This window comes from Neolamprologus multifasciatus, chromosome 14, assembly GCF_963576455.1.
Source record: "Neolamprologus multifasciatus chromosome 14, fNeoMul1.2, whole genome shotgun sequence".
Taxonomy (NCBI): Eukaryota; Metazoa; Chordata; class Actinopteri; order Cichliformes; family Cichlidae; genus Neolamprologus; species Neolamprologus multifasciatus.
The window spans coordinates 10,212,912-10,229,918 of NC_140452.1; the positions used below are offsets into that span (position 1 = coordinate 10,212,912).

Sequence of the window (17,007 nt, forward strand, 5' to 3'; positions counted from 1 at the left end):
TATAAAGCAATAAGGTGTGGCTCAAGCCTTTTACACAGTGCTGCATCTAACAGAGTTGCATTTGTAATGTTCAGTACCCAGAGAATGGCTAACCTCGGTCAACTAAACTTGTTTCTGTCTCGGTAGATTTTTAGTTTATCTTTAAAGCCACCCAAGTTAAACAGCAGACTGTTTACACCACTCCCTCTGTCTTTCTGTCCAGCTGCTGTTTTCCTTGAGGCCTCATGTCCGTCCGCATTTCAGCCATGAGCGTCCTTCCTCCTGTTCGACGGGACCGAGTCATCGCTCAGCTCCCTCAGGTAAAATCACTGAACCCAGTTGCCTGCTTATCTTTCTAGAACGGTTCACATCTTCACGATCCCGCCCTCCTCTCTTCAGTGTTTCCGAAAAGAGGCGGCCATCCACACTAAAAATGATTTCAACAATAAAGTAAAGACTGCGTGTCAGGAGCAGCGGACCGGCACTGTGGGGTGAGTGCCGCAGTGTGAAGCCGCTGTATGCGATCTGCTTTATGTGGCTCTTATTTACTTGCTGCTGCTTCTCTTATTCTTCTCAGCAGATTTAAAATATCCAAGGTCATCGTGGTGGGGGATCTGGCTGTGGGGAAAACCTGCCTGATTAATAGGTAAACTAAGACACACTCGCTTCATATGTGACTGCAAGGTGAGAGGGAATTTGGGGAAATGAATAACTCAGAGTTCAAGGAAGCACAATACTTAACCTGTGTTACAGTTGCTTTAGGTTTCACAGTAATCAAAAAAGTATGAAGCAGTTGTTAAAAGCATGAAAAAAAGTTAGAAAACATAAAAATACAAACATAACATAACAACATAAAAAATTTCCAGCCCTGATATGCTTTACTGTACTTATGCTTTGTAATGGCTGTTATGGGTGTTTTTGTTGCCACGTTTGTGACCACAACACCAAATGGTAAATGGTAAATGGCCTGTATTTATATAGCGCTTTACTAGTCCCTAAGGACCCCAAAGCGCTTTACATATCCAGTCATCCACCCATTCACACACTGGTGATGGCAAGCTACATTGTAGCCACAGCCACCCTGGGGCGCACTGACAGAGGTGAGGCTGCCGGACACTGGCGCCACCGGGCCCTCTGATCACCACCAGTAGGCAACGGGTAAAGCGTCTTGCCCAAGGACACAACGACCGAGACTGTCCAAGCCGGGGCTCGAACCAGCAACCTTCCAATTACAAGGTGAACTCCCAACTCTTGAGCCACGATCGCCCCAAAATAAGCAAAAATAATGCCTGTTAGGAATGTGTTTGCTAGCTTTGGCGTCACCAGACGATAATCTTTTATGACTGATGGCTGGTGGTCCTGTCGCTTCTGCGCATGAGGAAAGCACAAGTTTTGGACCACTTAGAGAGCCTACATCTACCACATGTATGGAAGTACACAGTTTGAGACTGTAACGTTTTAAATTACAGTACAACCGTGTCACGTTTTGTCACTTGTAGTTTATTTTTCTCCGGTCCTGTAATAAGTTCCTTTATGCGTCTGCCATGATCATACATTAGATACTTTGTTTTATTAACAAATGCAGGCAGTGTCGGTTTTATGATCCAGGCCCACCCAGTAAACTCAGTGTGCCCCCACAACTTTGGTCAGACTTTATAAAGGACCCCTCATGTCTCTTTGAAACTAAAAACAGGCCATTTATCAGCGCAGCTAGTTTCGAAGCATGACCCTACTGAAAATTGCAAAACTCCTTTGCCTCTGCAATCTAACACAGATCTTTTTGCACTTTGTGCTAAATTTTGTCTGTGCATATATGGGTGTAAATAAGCATAGCAATCTTTTGTGTTTTTTCTTGAATGCCCCCCTGTCAGAGTTGGTCACCTGTCCAAATCATGTGGTCTGCTGCCGACCGTAAGTGCATATATTTGCAGTAGATTTTCTTTTTTTTTTAAGGTTTTGCAAGGATACCTTTGACAAGAACTACAAAGCAACAATCGGTGTTGACTTTGAGATGGAGCGCTTCGAGGTGCTGGGTGTTCCTTTCAGCCTGCAGCTGTAAGTCTGATCCGGAAAATGTAACGCATTAAAACAAAAAAGTCACTCTGATTATGCTCGTCAGCCTCTCTCTCTGTGTGTTAAAGGTGGGACACCGCAGGCCAAGAGAGGTTCAAGTGCATTGCTTCTACATACTACAGAGGAGCCCAGGGTAAGTTTCCATCAGTCTCTCCATTTAAAACACTGTTTACAAGGAATAAAATATCAGTCGCTTTCCCAGCTGTATCCAGCTGCTAACGCAGTAAAATGATCTCTTCTTCTCTTCCAGTTGTGATAATCGTGTTTGATGTAAATGATATTGCCTCTCTGGGCCATGCAAGGTAAATATATAATATAAGAATAATATTTGTGTGCCTTTATCTCATTGTTGTCCCAGCTGGTGGATTTAATGCAGTCTTTTCCCATCTAAAGGCAGTGGCTCGAAGACGCTTTGAAAGAGAACGACCCCACCGCTGTTCAGCTGTTCCTCGTGGGCACCAAGAAGGACCTCAGCGTACGTCTTTTACTGTTTAAAGTGGACGTGCCTGCGGACATTTCTGTTGTATATACTGGAGTCAAATGTGAATTGCTTGGATAGGTGCCAGGAGCACAAAGCGTATCCAAGCTCGAACCTCAGGAATGTTTCTCCTCCTTTACTACACCCTAAAGTGGTTGTGACCGAGGTGGAAATCACACACAGGAACGTTTCTAAGACATTATGTATTTAAACAGCCGTACTTAAGCTAGCTCGGTTGCTAGGAAGACATCGTTTTTATGAGTTAGTCAGTAACATGACTGGATATGAAACATAAATGCTTATTTACACAATAAAATAAACAGTTGGGTTTGTTTTCTTATTGCTAATGTGTTGTATGTTCTGGTTTGTCTCACAGTCACCTGCTCAGTATTCCCAGATCGAACAAGATGCCCTCAAACTAGCAAACGAGATACAAGCTGAGTATTGGGCGGTTTCATCGCTGACAGGTGAGCGTTTGGATTTTAATACAAGTAAGGCGGTTGCCTCCAAAAGGTGTTAGAGATGAAAAATATTTCTATAGCTTCAGCCAGAATAGCCTTTTGTTTACACTGTTCCTCAGGGAAAGACGCTGCAGTCGATAGTTCACATGAAATTATTTTGGTAATAAATGCAAAGCATTCAGTTCCAGAGTTACCAAATTTGCACCTAAGTCTGTATTACACTGCTTGAATAACAGCTACTGTAATCTAGAAAGATCAGAAAATGTGTTTGTAGGCTGTTTATTACCAGAAAATATTCAGAGAGAAAACAAAACCTTTAGCAGTGGCTAAATCGAATGCACTGGAAAGCTCAGCTTCACTAGAAGGCCTGAAAATCCACAGAAGACAACTAAAGTAGATGCTTGCAAACTTTGTCCTTGTTTATGAAAAACAACTTGACAACATCTAACCAGGTCAAGAACACTCGAGGAGTGTGGGTTTATTTCAAGATGGAACCCACTGATTACTCTCAAGAACAAGAAGTCCAGATTAGATTTTGCCAGAAAACATCCAAAACAGCCTGCAGAGCTCTGAAAAATAATCTTCAGACAGCTGAAATCAAGATAAACTTGTACCAGAATGCTGGTGAGAGACAGGTATGGAGAAACAGAGAAACAGCTCATGATTTGAAGTGTGCCACTTTATCCATCAGACACAGTAGAGGCAGTGTTATGGCATGGGCACATATGATGATGTGGCTGCTGATAGAAGTTGCAGGATGAATTCTGAAGTGTACAGGGCTTTACTATGTGCTCAGATTCACCCAAACACCTCACAGTGCAATTGGATAATGAGCCAAAGCATACTGCAGAAGCAAACCATGAGTTTCTGAGTGGTATGTCCTTCAGTACCAGGAGTCCATCGCCTGATCTGAAGGCAGAGACCCTGAAACGAGCACCAACAGGGGGCGGCTGCTGTAAAAGCCTGGAAGAATGAGATCTATGCTTTCAGTCATAGACTGCAAAGGAAAAACAATCCCTGTATTTAAAGTCATGTTGGTTTGTCAGGTAGCTTTTGATTCTCTGAAAACAAGCAGCTTTGTATAGGTTCACTGTCATTCATGGACAGTTGATGCATAGTTTTTAAAACCACCTAAACAAAAGCTAATGGTCTGCATTTGACTGTCATTTTGATTGTTTGATTTAAATCCCATGATGCACAGAGACAAAACTACTGGAAAAAAAAAAAAGATTTACTTGTCCAAAGCCTATTGAGCTAGCTTTAGTTTCTTTATAGACCTCCAGTGCTTCTCCTTAAGTCTGTTTAAATATAAAGTCCCCCAGCAGTAGTTTTCACACAGGCCCTGACAGATGCTCTCTGTGTATCTGCTGCAGGGGAAAACGTGAGAGAGTTTTTCTTTCGGGTTGCATCATTAGCGTTTGAGACCAACGTTCTTGCTGAGCTGGAGAAAAGCGGATCGAGGCAAATCGGAGATGTTGTCAGTGAGTATCCAGACAATCCCAAATCACAAAAGAAGTTGTTACACGTTTTAAAACCAAGCTTTGCTTTCAGGGATTAACAGCAATTCTAACAATCTGTACGCTGCATCAAAGAAGAAACAGTCCAACTGCTGTCAGTAAGGATGGAAGCGAGAGGTTAAAATCGATGGTACGGACTGAAAGCGAGTTTTCTGAGTGGAAAATGACCACGGCTGCCGTCCAGCTCAGCGGGAAGGATTTCTGTGGTCGGGGAGGGAGGAGGGATTCAGATGTTTCCCTTCCTGACATGTTTTAATTTCAGTTTTTCCTGGCCTAGAAAGCTTTTTCCTCCACGGGATGTGTGCACAGATTCTTGTGGAGTGACACAGGAATTACACACAAAATGTTCCCGTCCTGCCAGAAAATGCCAGAGTCTCGTTTCACTTAGGGCTTCAATTCAATCTTAAATCTTGTTGCTGCTGTAGTTTATTTCAACAGTCATATTCTGCTTGTGTTGAATTTGGTTTTGTTTTTTTGGCTTTTCTTTTTTTCTTTTTTCATTGCATTTAAGTGACCAGTTATATTTGTTAGAGGCAAAAAAGAAAATTGTTCTTGTTTTTATATCTTGTTCATCTTCTCCATTTATCCATCGCACGCTGAGGTCCCAGACCAAAGACTGGGAGCCATATTTGTAATGAAGATACTTGAAAGGTATATTTTTTCTGTTTACAATCAAATTTATCACAGACTTTAATGGTCAGTATCAAAACTGATGTGGTTTTCATATTTTTCATTTTCCCATGGTGAGCTTTACATGTTGTTAGGACATTAAAAAATAGAATAGAAATTGTTTCAGTTATTTAAAATAGAACTAAATCTAAAAAAAAAGCCAGCTTTTATATGAGTTCACTGTATTTCTTAAATATATCTATACATGTATTATAAAATTTCTGTGCTTTGCCTTCTTTGCTGAACCTTTTAAGGAATCACGTTAACTTGTTCAGTTGTTGAAGCTTTTGAAGCCGTCGAGGTATTTTCCATCAATTTGGCTCTGCAGCTCTTCGGGTATGCAGTGAGAGAATTTGTAGTTTTCCTTAATCCACCTTCCTCCTTCGGTGTTCTCGATGGCCACAGCTGCGACGCCTGCAGAGTGAGATGTTTACAATCAAGTGTTGGGAGTCATTCGGTTATTATATAATACATTACTTTGCAAAAGTCTTGAACAACCCCTTACTTCTTTATGTTTTGCTTCCAAGCGCACTGACCTTTGTTTTTAAACCAGTCAGTAGTTCTCCAGGCTTTTCTGGAAGTCTTTCAAAGTTTTTCTTTGGCTGCTTTCCCCCCCCCCATTCTCAGTCCAGCCATTGTACCTGACCATTTTCAGAGGAATGTTTATGCATTTGTTATGTCACTTAAACTTGGCCTATGAATAATTCTAGGGTGTTTTGCCTAAACACATCAGAAAAGCAGCCTGCCAAAAAATAGTGATTTATTTCAATTTCTTTAGTGGAATCTGCCAAACATAACATTTAAACAGGCTCAAAAAGAGTATTTTTGCACCAACACGGTGATTGCCAAAGAGCTATTTGCTGAAAAGCTAGCATATCTTGGAAAAGTGTGTCCTTTGACCAAACTGGAAAAGTAGGGCACAAAAGAAAAAGTGGTTGATTTAAAAACGTTTTAAAGTAGATAAGCAGTATCCGAAAGTGTCCTCAAGTCCTATGTCCTTAAGAAACAAACAAATCCAACAAAGATCTGACGCAGGACTCGAGATGCATCTGGCCCTTCAGATACATCTCCTGTTTACTGAAGCCTCATCAGAAATGGTCTCCGTGGAAGAAACTATTCTTGAGGATGGGAAATGGAGTGAAAAGGCTGAAGAATGCCAAATTATACAAGGATTGGACTGAAAATCAGTGGCTAATGCCCTGTGGAAGATGGATCTGGCTTCATTTTTCTTCATTTTTTTTTTTTTTTTTTTGACAAAACAGCGCAGTAAAAGCATTCCTAGTTAGAAAAACACACAGTTACGGTTGATTATTTCCATAATGTGGGGTCGTATTGACAGAGAACAGAGCAAAAGGCAGCCAACATCCACAGAAGAACGTAAATGTTCATCAAAAAATCCTAGAAAACTATTCCTGAAGACTACTTTAAGGATTTAGAAGAAACTCAGTTTTTGCTTTATATCCTTGATTTCCACATTCCAATGAATTTTTGCATCTTTTTTTACGTTTTCCTAACAAAATATAAAGAAGGGTAATTCAAGACTTTTGCACAGCACTGTAACTTAACTTATTGACTGACATACCTACAACTGTGGCTCCCAGTTTCTCTACCAGCTGAATGGCAGCCTTCATTGTGCCTCCAGTCTCTATCCACTGGTCCACTAACAACACCCTCGTACCTGCGGCGGGGACACACATGTCGACTGGTAATGTCTCCTTCAGTCTTTCTTCTTTAACTCTTTTTGTTTACGAGGACAAGTGTTAAAAGAAAATGGTACATCTTGTGTTTATGAAAGAAACACAAAAACAAATGCTGACAATAAACAGTTATATTTTAATGCACAAGTTTCCCATTAATGTTGTTCTAGGGGCTTCTAGTATTTTGTTTTCAAATCTCAGATTAAGAGAATACTCATTTCCCTAAGGTTGTGGATCTCCATTCACCTGTTTATACACAGTCACACCAGACGGTGTTTGTGCTGGAGAGGATGTAGAAAGTAGAAATTGTAGGAATTTGTGAGACTTGATTCTTCTTTAAATGTATGTATTGCAAATGGATGTTTAAAAATGAATCCAGGCTGTCCATCTGTGGTTTCATGTCCTAAACTGGCCTACGCATGTTATGTAATACCAGATTGTACCAGGAGATGGTGCAGTGACCCAGGCAGGACCATAGACTGTAATGGGCAGGACCTTCAGAAGACATTCCTCTACAGGAAATAAAGCATCTTAGTCAGGTGTTGAGCTACTTGAACAGCTTCAGTGTTTCTTGGAAGTTTTAATGAAGCTTTTCCCTCATTCGGTGTTATGATGAATTCTGACACATTATCCAGAATCTTCCGTCTGTAATATGTGAAGGCCATAGCATGTGGCTCACATCGTTTTTAGCTGTTCAATGATCTGTCATTGTCATTGTGTCATCCTGCCAGACATCATTCCTATCAGGAAATGTTCAATCATGGGATGATTTAGGGTAGGGGTGGAGAACTCCAAGCCTCCTGCAGGTTTGAGATGTGTCCATGATCCAACACTGCTGATTGAAATGGCAAAATTACCTCTTCAGCATGTCTTGAAGTTCTCCAGAAGCCTGGTAATGAACTAATCATTTCATTCAGGTGTGTTGACCCAGGGTGAGATCCTTTACACCAGTTTTATAGTTTTCTGCATTCATCTTTGTTATGACAGCTGGTATTTGTTCAATATCAGTTGCTTCAGCTGACAGCAGATGGTGCTGTGCTAGAAGAAAGACAGGGGAGTTTGGAGAAACCTGCGGGTTATGTGTTGGTCAGAGTTAGTTGAGTCAGTTAGTCAGACTCAAGCTGAGCAGCTGAATTAAATATTTTTGTACTTTTCTAAGATTTAGGCTTAAAAGTTCCAGGTCAGAGTTTTGGCAAATTTAGTTGTTTTTTTTTTTTAATAGAAATGGTCTCACCTAAAAGACTGGGCTTTGACAAAATAAATGATTTAGTCATTTATTTAAAAATGTAAGAGCTGAAATCAGTCATTTATCAACCTTCTCATCCACAAACTGTCCAAACATCTTTCTCAGTAAATTATATAACGGGGTTTAAGGGTAAAAAGAAATACTAACCTGGTCTTAGCACATCCAGTCTTACTTCCATAGTCTTTTCCCTGCCTGTGTAGTCGGTGTAGTTTTGGCCTTGGGTGGCGACACATAGGTGACCTGCTTTGCGAACAGCCAGGAAACCTTTTCCAAGAGCAGTGGCAACAGAAGCCCCTGAAAAGACAACATCAGTAACGTTCATTCACACCAACAGAGCGAAAAAAGAAGCTTCACATTGCCATGCCATGTGTGAGAGGCAGAGTTTTTCTAAATTTAGTATCTTTGCTTGAAGGGTCAGGTTCCCCGACCTACCTAATGTATACAGTGACAACGTCTTAAAATAAAAAAAAATTACTCTTGAGTTTAGTTTCTCTGAACTCTCCCTGTATTTTACCTCTAAACGTGAAGTTCTTTGCTTTCTTACCAAGAATGAATCCCATTGCATCTATGCCAGCAACCAAGTCAATGTTGTCACTTTGGAAAGGACTGAGAAGGTCTTTGGCACAGTCTGCAAGAGCCTGGATCGAGTGCAAAGAGGGAAAAAGCACAAAATGCAGAATGTGCACATGATAAGAGACAGACTGCATGTGTATTTGTGCAGTTAGAGGTGGGGTTTGTCGTGCTCAGTGAATAGGGGAACAGCAGAAAAAGTTTTAGCAACATTTCTTTTCTCTCGGCATACCTGGGAGTTGCAGTAAAGTCTGGACGGGTCCAGCCAGGCGAACTCTGGACCTTTTGTGTTTGGAGCCATTAAAGAAAGGTACCATCCTTTATGCCGGTCGCCTGGAACTGCAAACACATCCATTTGGAGAACAGCTCTTGACTGCACTGACAAGAGGCACAAACAGGGGTGAACGGACTGAACTGTGAATGAGAGTCTTCTGTATCAGGTTCCAGGGGGGTGAATAATGGGTGGGAGCTGGCTGTTAATTATACTGAACTAAGTTAGTTTCTCTCTGCAGTTTGCAGATTCATTAAACAGTCTTAGCCTCATCAAACAAAACCTTATATGAGGTATATGTCACAAAAGAAACACTTTTATTTTTCCTCTTTCTTTGCATTTTCTTTTAGTACTTTGGGACCATTAAAGACTCACACCAGTGTTTAGCCTGCTTGAGTTAGGTTACTTTTATTTGAATTTTGTACTGTGGTTAAATGAAGTCAAATCAAACCTAAAAGTAAGAACAACAAAACATTTAAGATGACGTTGTATCAGTGTCTTTGAGGATGTGAACAGAAAGGTGCAGTCCTTTAACAGATCATCTATCTGCCCTTCCAACCATAAATGCATAATTTAAAACAAACTATTTTTTAATGAGTCAGTCTGAACTTCGCATGTGACGAAACAAAGAGCAATTGTCACCGTTTTGTTTTTTGAATATGTTCAGTCTCTGCACTAAACACTCCAGTCACCTGACCATAACTGAATACACATCCTATAAAAATCCCTCCCTCATGAATGCCTCAGGTTGTTATTGTAAATACCGCTCAGAGCTGATGTCTTTAGAGGAATCAGTGTCTGAATAAGCTCAGGTTGAGATCACGCTCACTGCAGGAGAAACACGACCCTGGATCTCGCTGTATTCTCAGGATATTTCCAGTTTTCAGACTGGGAAGCTTCTTACTGTTATTAAATAAACGCATATCTGAAATTTCAAGTTCAAGCTGAGCTCAAGAATGAGCGATGAACTGTCTTTCAGCAGTAACTCCACTTTCCCACGGTCTGGTTTGTGTGCATCTTGGAGCACATGGCTGTGTAGTAAATGTTGCTCTGCAATGATCACGTGCTTTATTTCTGACACCATGCTTGTGTTCAGATATAAAGGTGTTATGAAGGAAAGAAGGCTCAGGGTTTAAGTAGTCATCATCATGGGCTCATCCGATTAGAATGAGAATAAGCCAGTCATTCACAATAAGTCAGTCATTCACAGGGTTCTCCTTTTATTCTCAAAATCAAAAACCCAAACAGAACCTCACCTCTGCTGCCGCCCCGTGTGGGAGTGAAGAAAGAGTGAGCCAAAAGTGAATGCAGTCCTTATATAACATGTGACAGGTGAGTGCAATTAAGGACAAGCACCACACCCAATCAAAGGTGAGAGAACTAAACAAAATGGCCTGTATTATAGCGCCTTGCTAGTCCCTAAGGACCCCAAAGCGCTTTACATATCCAGTCATCCACCCATTCACACACTGGTGATGGCAAGCTACATTGTAGCCACAGCCACCCTGGGGCGCACTGACAGAGGCGAGGCTGCCGGACACTGGCGCCACCGGGCTCTCTGACCACCACCAGTAGGCAATGGGTGAAGTGTCTTGCCCAAGGACACGACGACCGAGACTGTCCAAGCCGGGGATCGAACCGGCAACCTTCCTGATTACAAGGCGAACTCCCAACTCTTGAGCCACGATCGCCAAGGTGCATCTGGTGAAGTGCGATCGTGGCTCAAGTCATCCAACCGGCAACCTTCCGATTACAAGATGAACGCCCAACTCTTGAGCCACGATCGCCAAGGTGCATCTGGTGAAGTGCGATCGTGGCTCAAGAGTTGGGCGTTCATCTTGTAATCGGAAGGTTGCCGGTTCGAGCCCCTGGCTCCGACAGTCTCGGTCGTTGTGTCCTTAGGCAAGACACTTCACCTGTTGCCTACTGGTGGTGGTAGTCAGAGGGCCCGGTGGCTCCAGTGTCCGGCAGCCTCGCCTCTGTCAGTCCGTCCCAGGGCGGCTGTGGCTACACTGTAGCTTGCCATCACCAGTGTGTGAATGTGTGTGTGAAGGGGTGGATGATTGTGTATAGTGTAAAGCGCTTTGGGGTCTTATAGGACCAAGTAAAGCACTATACAAATACATTTACCAAGTGAGTGGGTGTGCTGGGATGTGCTAAAAGGTGGGTCTTTACAACAGCCGGTCCCATATTTCCAGTGAGAAATATATTGACATGATCAGAACCAGATCTCACACTGAACTCTGTCGTAATGATCATGGATTTATTCATTTAGCTCCATGTTAGTGCTAAATGCTCTGCTTACTGTATTTTCACCAGCTACTATGACTTTCTCTCTGCCTGCCATTTGGTGCTGGACAGGTAGAATACATTGATTTTAGCGTCTGAAGGCTGTCTGCTAATGCACCTGAATAAATTTCATTTGCTATCAAGGTCAATGGTAATTTAATGATGCAATTCAGCCATCTAGTACCTGCTGGCTGTCTTGCCAAGATTTACTGTTAGGATCCCAAATCCAATCCTGGGCTGTGTAAGGAAAAAAACTTTTAAGGGGTAAAGGTTTTAAGTCATGAAATTTTTCTATGATCAGTTCTGTCTGTGTCATAGTTATGACATAAGTGTCACTGTGACTTCTGCATATTTTACAGTTTGAATTCTATTTCCAACCAGAAAAAAGATCTGAATCTCTTTCACAGCTCTTGTTTCTTACTCACAGAGTTATTTTATTAATGTAGAACAAAACGACAATCAGGACGTTCCTTCAACCCCTGTTTACACTCAGGGGCAGAACCACCAGATTAGACTTTGCTAGAAAACACTTAAAAAGGAGCTGCTGCTTTGACAAGATAACAGAAAGATTCCCACTGGCTTGGAAAAACATGCAGAAGATGTGAAGTTTCCACAAATATGCCAAGAAAGGTAGAGATAGTGCAGCAGCATGACTCAAATAATATTACTCAGCAGCTGTTGGTGACATGAGGCCCAACCATAGATTTGAAATATGGAGATATTAGATATCAGAATTATCAATTTACATGATTCATGTTTAGTTTATACCAATCTGTAGGGTTTCCTTTTGCACTACTGTTAATTTTAATAATCATTTCACTTTATTTCTACTTGTTTTATTGTTTTGTTTTGTTTTTTAATAATTTTTACTAGTCCACTGTCAAACGCAATATCTATAAATATGCTGTCTAAATAAAGTTTTACTTGTGTGACAACCCACTGCACCCTGCCTTCCTTTTGGCCTACTTGTGTCTTGTTTGCAGGCACTGGAGAGGCAGAGTTCCTGTTCACAATTAGCCAGGACTGCACAAAAAGCCATTAGAACCTAGATATGCGTCAGCTCATTCCCCTGAGACACCCTGTTGGACTGTGGTTGCTTTTGGTTGGGTTCTTGCATTTAACAACACCATTTTTCCACCCATGCACTCCTCTACACCACTGATGGTACTGACTACACACACACCATAATTTATTCAAACTTTATTTTTTCTGTTTTATTTACTTAAAATAAAATAGTTTGGATGACATCGCTATGCATCTCTGTTTTTTTGTCATGCGTGCAGCCTGGTTTGTGACACTTGCTAACTTAAATGTTCCATGCTGCCCTTTTTCATTTTTTTATAATTTAATATTTGTTCAATATCCGTACTGCTAATTATGTTATAGAGGCTAAGCCTACGCTTGAAGCCACTGAGGTGGTCGTTAACGGGGGTGACGCGATGTCACTGGTATGCACGCATTAAGTAAACAGTCCAATAAATCCAGCAGTATGTATCTTGTCCTTTTTGGTCTTTATTCCATATCAACTTCACATAACAGCGCAACGGTCACAAACTGTTTGCCATCTTACAATTAATGACACACCTGACGCCGTTTACGTGCGTCTACCTTAAATACCTTTACATAATCAAAACAGAAAAAGGTGACCTCTAGCGACCACATAAGGTATTAACCCAAGAATGGCTCCTACACCCCGGCCCCTAATTGCAATGGCTATCAGACGTGGCAATTTTAATCACAAAGAAAATAAGGAGCCACTAATACAGTCTACCTTAGACATATACATTCACAAAAATAAACATAAGTAAAGAGCACTTAAACACACTTTTAGATTACAATCTCATGTAACAAGCAAAGTTTAGTTACAGGTCTTTCCAGAATATTAGTCTTTGTTTTTAAACGTACAGATCGTACGAGTCCATTTTTGTCACGAACGGTTTCCAGAACTCTCCCAAGTGGCCAGGAACCACGTGGTGCAGAAGAATCCATTATAATGACTATATCTCCAGGGTTTAGATTCTTCTTCTTTTGGTTCCATTTTTGTCTCTCCTGTAACAAAGGCAGGTATTCGCTTATCCATCATTTCCAAAAAAGATCTGAGATGTACTGAGCCTGTTTCCATCTTCTCTTCAGATACATATCCTGAGGGTCAAATAGTCCGGGTGGTAAAGATGGTTTTCCTTTCATCAGAAGGATGTGATTTGGTGTCAGTGGCTCTAGGTCTTTTGGATCATCAGAAAGCTTTGTGATGGGTCTGTCATTTAAAATTGCTTCAATTTCACATAGAACCGTATTTAATCCATCGTCGTCCAACTGTTGTTGCTGAAGAACGGATCTCAGAATCTTTCTGATCATACGAATTAACCGTTCCCAAATTCCACCATGATGTGATGCTCCAGGCGGATTAAAACTCCATCTTATTCCAATGTGTCGCAAAGCATCCGCTATTTGGGTATGTTTCAGCGATTCAAGAGCCTCCCTTAACTCTCTGTCTGCTCCAACAAAGTTGGTTCCATTGTCCGATTGGATGTGTGCGACTTGACCTCTTCGACTCACAAAACGGCGCAAAGCATTGATGCAGGCCTCTGTGCTTAGAGAGCTAGCCACTTCCAAGTGCACTGCTCGGCTGGCTAAACAGGTGAAAATAACTCCATAACGTTTAGCTGTACCTCGTCCTCTTTTCACTTCAATAGGTCCGAAGTAATCAACTCCAACGTTGGTGAATGGTGGGTTATCTGGCAAAATTCTTTCTTTGGGTAAATCTGCCATCTTTTGTTCCAAGGCTTTTCCATAATATTTTCTGCAAAAATTACATTCTGCGATAACCTTCCTTACAGCTGAGTTGGCCTTTGTGATCCAGTATTTTCTCCTTAGTGTGGATAAGGTGTGGTTACGACCGCTATGACCAAGCTGTTGATGAATGTGCTTTAGGATGAGACTTGCTGCATGTTGATCTTTTGCAAGAACAAGGGGATGCTTCATTTCTTCTGGCAAGGAGCCCTTTGTCAGTCGCCCGCCAACTCTTAAGAGGCCTTCATCGTCAAGATAAGGATCTAATCTATAAATTGAGCTGTGTCTGCTCACAGAACCTTTCCCACTTGACAACGCAGCAATCTCCTCTCCAAATCTTTGTTGCTGGCAAAATCTAATAATTGCAAGCTCAGCTTCCAGAAGATCCTTTGAAGATCTTGAAGTCTATACAGTTGTGTTTTCTTTACTTTCTCCTTTGTAGTACCTTTATAAATTGGGTTATCTGAGTTAGGTTGCGGTCTTTTTTTCTTATCTCTCATTGAACGAAGGATTGCCTTCAGTCTAAGGAACCAAGCAACAGCAACCTTGAGCCTTCTCCAGTCTGAGAAGTACACCATCAATTGACATGTAGCATCAAGCAAGTCTTTTACTTGAGTAACATTTACTGTGGCCTCAACTTTGATTTCAGGGTCCTCTGGTTTTAAGGAGCATTCCATTAGATTGGTTGGCCAATCACTTTCTGGCTTCTGCAGAAAGCTTGGTCCTTCGATCCAGCGGCTGCTATGAACAATGTTCCCAGCCTTGAGCCCTCTTGTAGCATCATCTGCTGGATTTTCCTTTGAGCTTACATATCTCCATTGTGATTGCTTAGTTGCAGTTGTAATGAATGAAACTCTGTTTGCCACAAAGGTAAGGAATCGTTTATCCTCATTCATTATATATTTGAGTACAGATGTACTATCTGTCCAAAACACAGATTGCTCGAGTTTCATTCTCAACTGAGCCCTTAACATGAGATCCACTCGGACGGCAACTACAGCAGCTGTTAGTTCCAGACGTGGAATAGTGACTGGTTTTAGAGGTGTTACTCTTGCCTTGCCCATCAAAAATGCTACGTGGATGGATTTCCTGTTGTCTTGCATGCGCAGATATGACACAGTTCCATATCCAGATTCACCGGCATCTGAAAAATGGTGTAGCTGTGCATGTGAGAGAGGTCCAAACTCTCTTGGTTGTATACACCGTTTAACCTTGAAATGGGAAAGCATTTGCAAATCACTGAGCCAACCTTTCCACTTTTGCAACATGGTTTGGGGTATTGGTTCATCCCATCCCAGTTTCCTTTTGCAAAGCTCCTGCTGCATTCCTTTGGCAGGCAGCAGAATTGGTGCAAGAAATCCCAATGGATCGTAAATAGAACTTGATATTGATAACATTCCACGCCTAGTACAGGATTTTTGAGGAACATCCATTTTGAAGTTGAACGTATCAGTTTCCACACACCACTGCAAGCCCAGAGCTCTTTCTACCGGAAGTTTGTCTCTGTCAAGATTTAATTCTTTCAAGTCTTTAGCCCTTTGCTCCTCTGAGATACTTTGCAACAGGGTGCGGTTGTTACTAACCCACTTGGTCAGTGTAAATCCTCCCCTTTGACAGAGTGCTGAAAGATCTTTGACCAACTCAACAGCATCTGAGGTGGAGGCCACACTCTTTAAACAGTCGTCCACATAGAAGTTCTCTTTCAGCGTTCCACATACCTTGTCTAGGAATTCAGTTTTATTGTCCTCAGCCGTTTTTCTCAAAGCGAAACTGGCACAGCTCGGGGAAGATACCGCACCGAACAGATGAACAGTCATGCGAAACTCAATTATGTCCTTGCTCAGATCTCCATCTGGCCACCACAAAAAACGCAGAAAGTCTCTGTCCTCTTTGGCAACTTTAACTTGATAAAACATTGCCTTTATGTCACCCATAAATGCGACTGGATCCTGTCGAAATCGAAGCAAAACCCCAAGCAATGTGCTTGTGAGATTAGGACCTTGTAAGAGCTGCTTGTTTAATGATGTCCCCTGGAATGATGCCCCACAGTCAAATACGATTCTTATAGATCGTTTTCTGGGATGGTAAACTGCGTGATGAGGAATGTACCACTTCCTTCCATTTTCGCAAGACAGCTGCTGTGAAGGTATTTGCTCTGCATATCCATTACTTATCATCTCGTCCATAAAGTTTTTATATTCTTTATGCAACTGTTCGTTGTTGAGAAGTTTTCGTTGTAGACTTTGCAGTCTTTGTTTAACTATGGAGTAATTGTTTGGCATCTTTATGTTATCCTTTTTAAAAGGTAACTTCAAACAGTAGTGTCCATCTTCCATTGTTGCAGATTTTTCCATGATCTTCATGAACTTAAGGTCTTCCCTTGACAAACCCTTTTCCTCTGTAACCTTTTCATTAAAGTCATAGTTATATTGGCTTTTCAACATTTCCTCCAGCTTACAAACAGATATCCTATTTACAACTGTTGGTGGGTGCTCGCTGTCCAAGTTGCTTTTACCATCTTCCATGGGCCCATTTATGACCCAACCCAATGCTGTTCTTATAGCATATGGGCCATTCCCCTGGCTATGAATGACCTCCCATGGTTCCAATAACTTGGGAGCGTTGCATCCAATCAACAGGTCCACATTAGCCAGTATGTGGGGAATTTGAACCTTTGACAGATATGGCCACCTGATCAAATCTTCTTCCTTTACAAAGTTATTCGTGGTGACAGGCATCCTTTCCTGTGTTAGGATTTCTGGAAGTTCATAGAAGGCATTGCTGCCTAAACCAGACACTTCAAGACCAGTAAGTGAGTGGGCAGAGACGACCTTTTCTTGACCCATCATTTGTAACAGGAAGTGAGTTCTTTTGCCCACAAGATTTAGCTTTTGCATGAGGTGCTCTGAACAGAAGCTAGCTGAACTGCCAGGATCTAAAAAAGCATATGTCTGTATGACATGACTA

The 17,007-nt window shown here is 41.6% G+C and overlaps 2 protein-coding genes across 9 annotated transcripts in view; one reads left to right on the forward strand and one right to left on the reverse strand.

Moving 5' to 3' along the window:
* rab34a (RAB34, member RAS oncogene family a) overlaps positions 1 to 8,415 on the forward strand; it is an 18,809-nt gene extending 10,394 nt beyond the window's left edge. For 5 of the 6 annotated variants that reach the window (XM_085184577.1, XM_085184579.1, XM_085184575.1 and 2 more), the window contains 10 exons: positions 203 to 299; positions 379 to 470; positions 557 to 625; positions 1,933 to 2,034; positions 2,121 to 2,185; positions 2,303 to 2,354; positions 2,446 to 2,527; positions 2,907 to 2,997; positions 4,365 to 4,472; positions 4,543 to 8,415. In XM_085184577.1, coding sequence (XP_085040703.1) covers positions 225 to 299; positions 379 to 470; positions 557 to 625; positions 1,933 to 2,034; positions 2,121 to 2,185; positions 2,303 to 2,354; positions 2,446 to 2,527; positions 2,907 to 2,997; positions 4,365 to 4,472; positions 4,543 to 4,610 — 804 coding nt within the window. In that variant the 5' untranslated portion in view covers positions 203 to 224 and the 3' untranslated portion in view covers positions 4,611 to 8,415. The remainder of the gene's footprint in view (positions 1 to 202; positions 300 to 378; positions 471 to 556; positions 626 to 1,932; positions 2,035 to 2,120; positions 2,186 to 2,302; positions 2,355 to 2,445; positions 2,528 to 2,906; positions 2,998 to 4,364; positions 4,473 to 4,542) is intronic. The other variant, XM_085184580.1, reaches the window with a different exon arrangement.
* LOC146503548 (uncharacterized) overlaps positions 4,973 to 17,007 on the reverse strand; it is a 24,267-nt gene continuing 12,232 nt past the window's right edge. The window contains exons 2-6 of one of the 3 annotated variants that reach the window (XM_085184584.1): positions 8,923 to 9,063; positions 8,665 to 8,758; positions 8,268 to 8,414; positions 6,760 to 6,855; positions 4,973 to 5,591 (exon numbers count right to left, since the gene is read on the reverse strand). In XM_085184584.1, the coding sequence (XP_085040710.1) occupies positions 5,449 to 5,591; positions 6,760 to 6,855; positions 8,268 to 8,414; positions 8,665 to 8,758; positions 8,923 to 9,045 (603 nt within the window). In that variant the 5' untranslated portion in view covers positions 9,046 to 9,063 and the 3' untranslated portion in view covers positions 4,973 to 5,448. Of the gene's footprint in view, positions 5,592 to 6,759; positions 6,856 to 8,267; positions 8,415 to 8,664; positions 8,759 to 8,922; positions 9,286 to 17,007 lie in introns of those variants that run through there. The other 2 variants (XM_085184583.1, XM_085184585.1) reach the window with 2 other exon arrangements.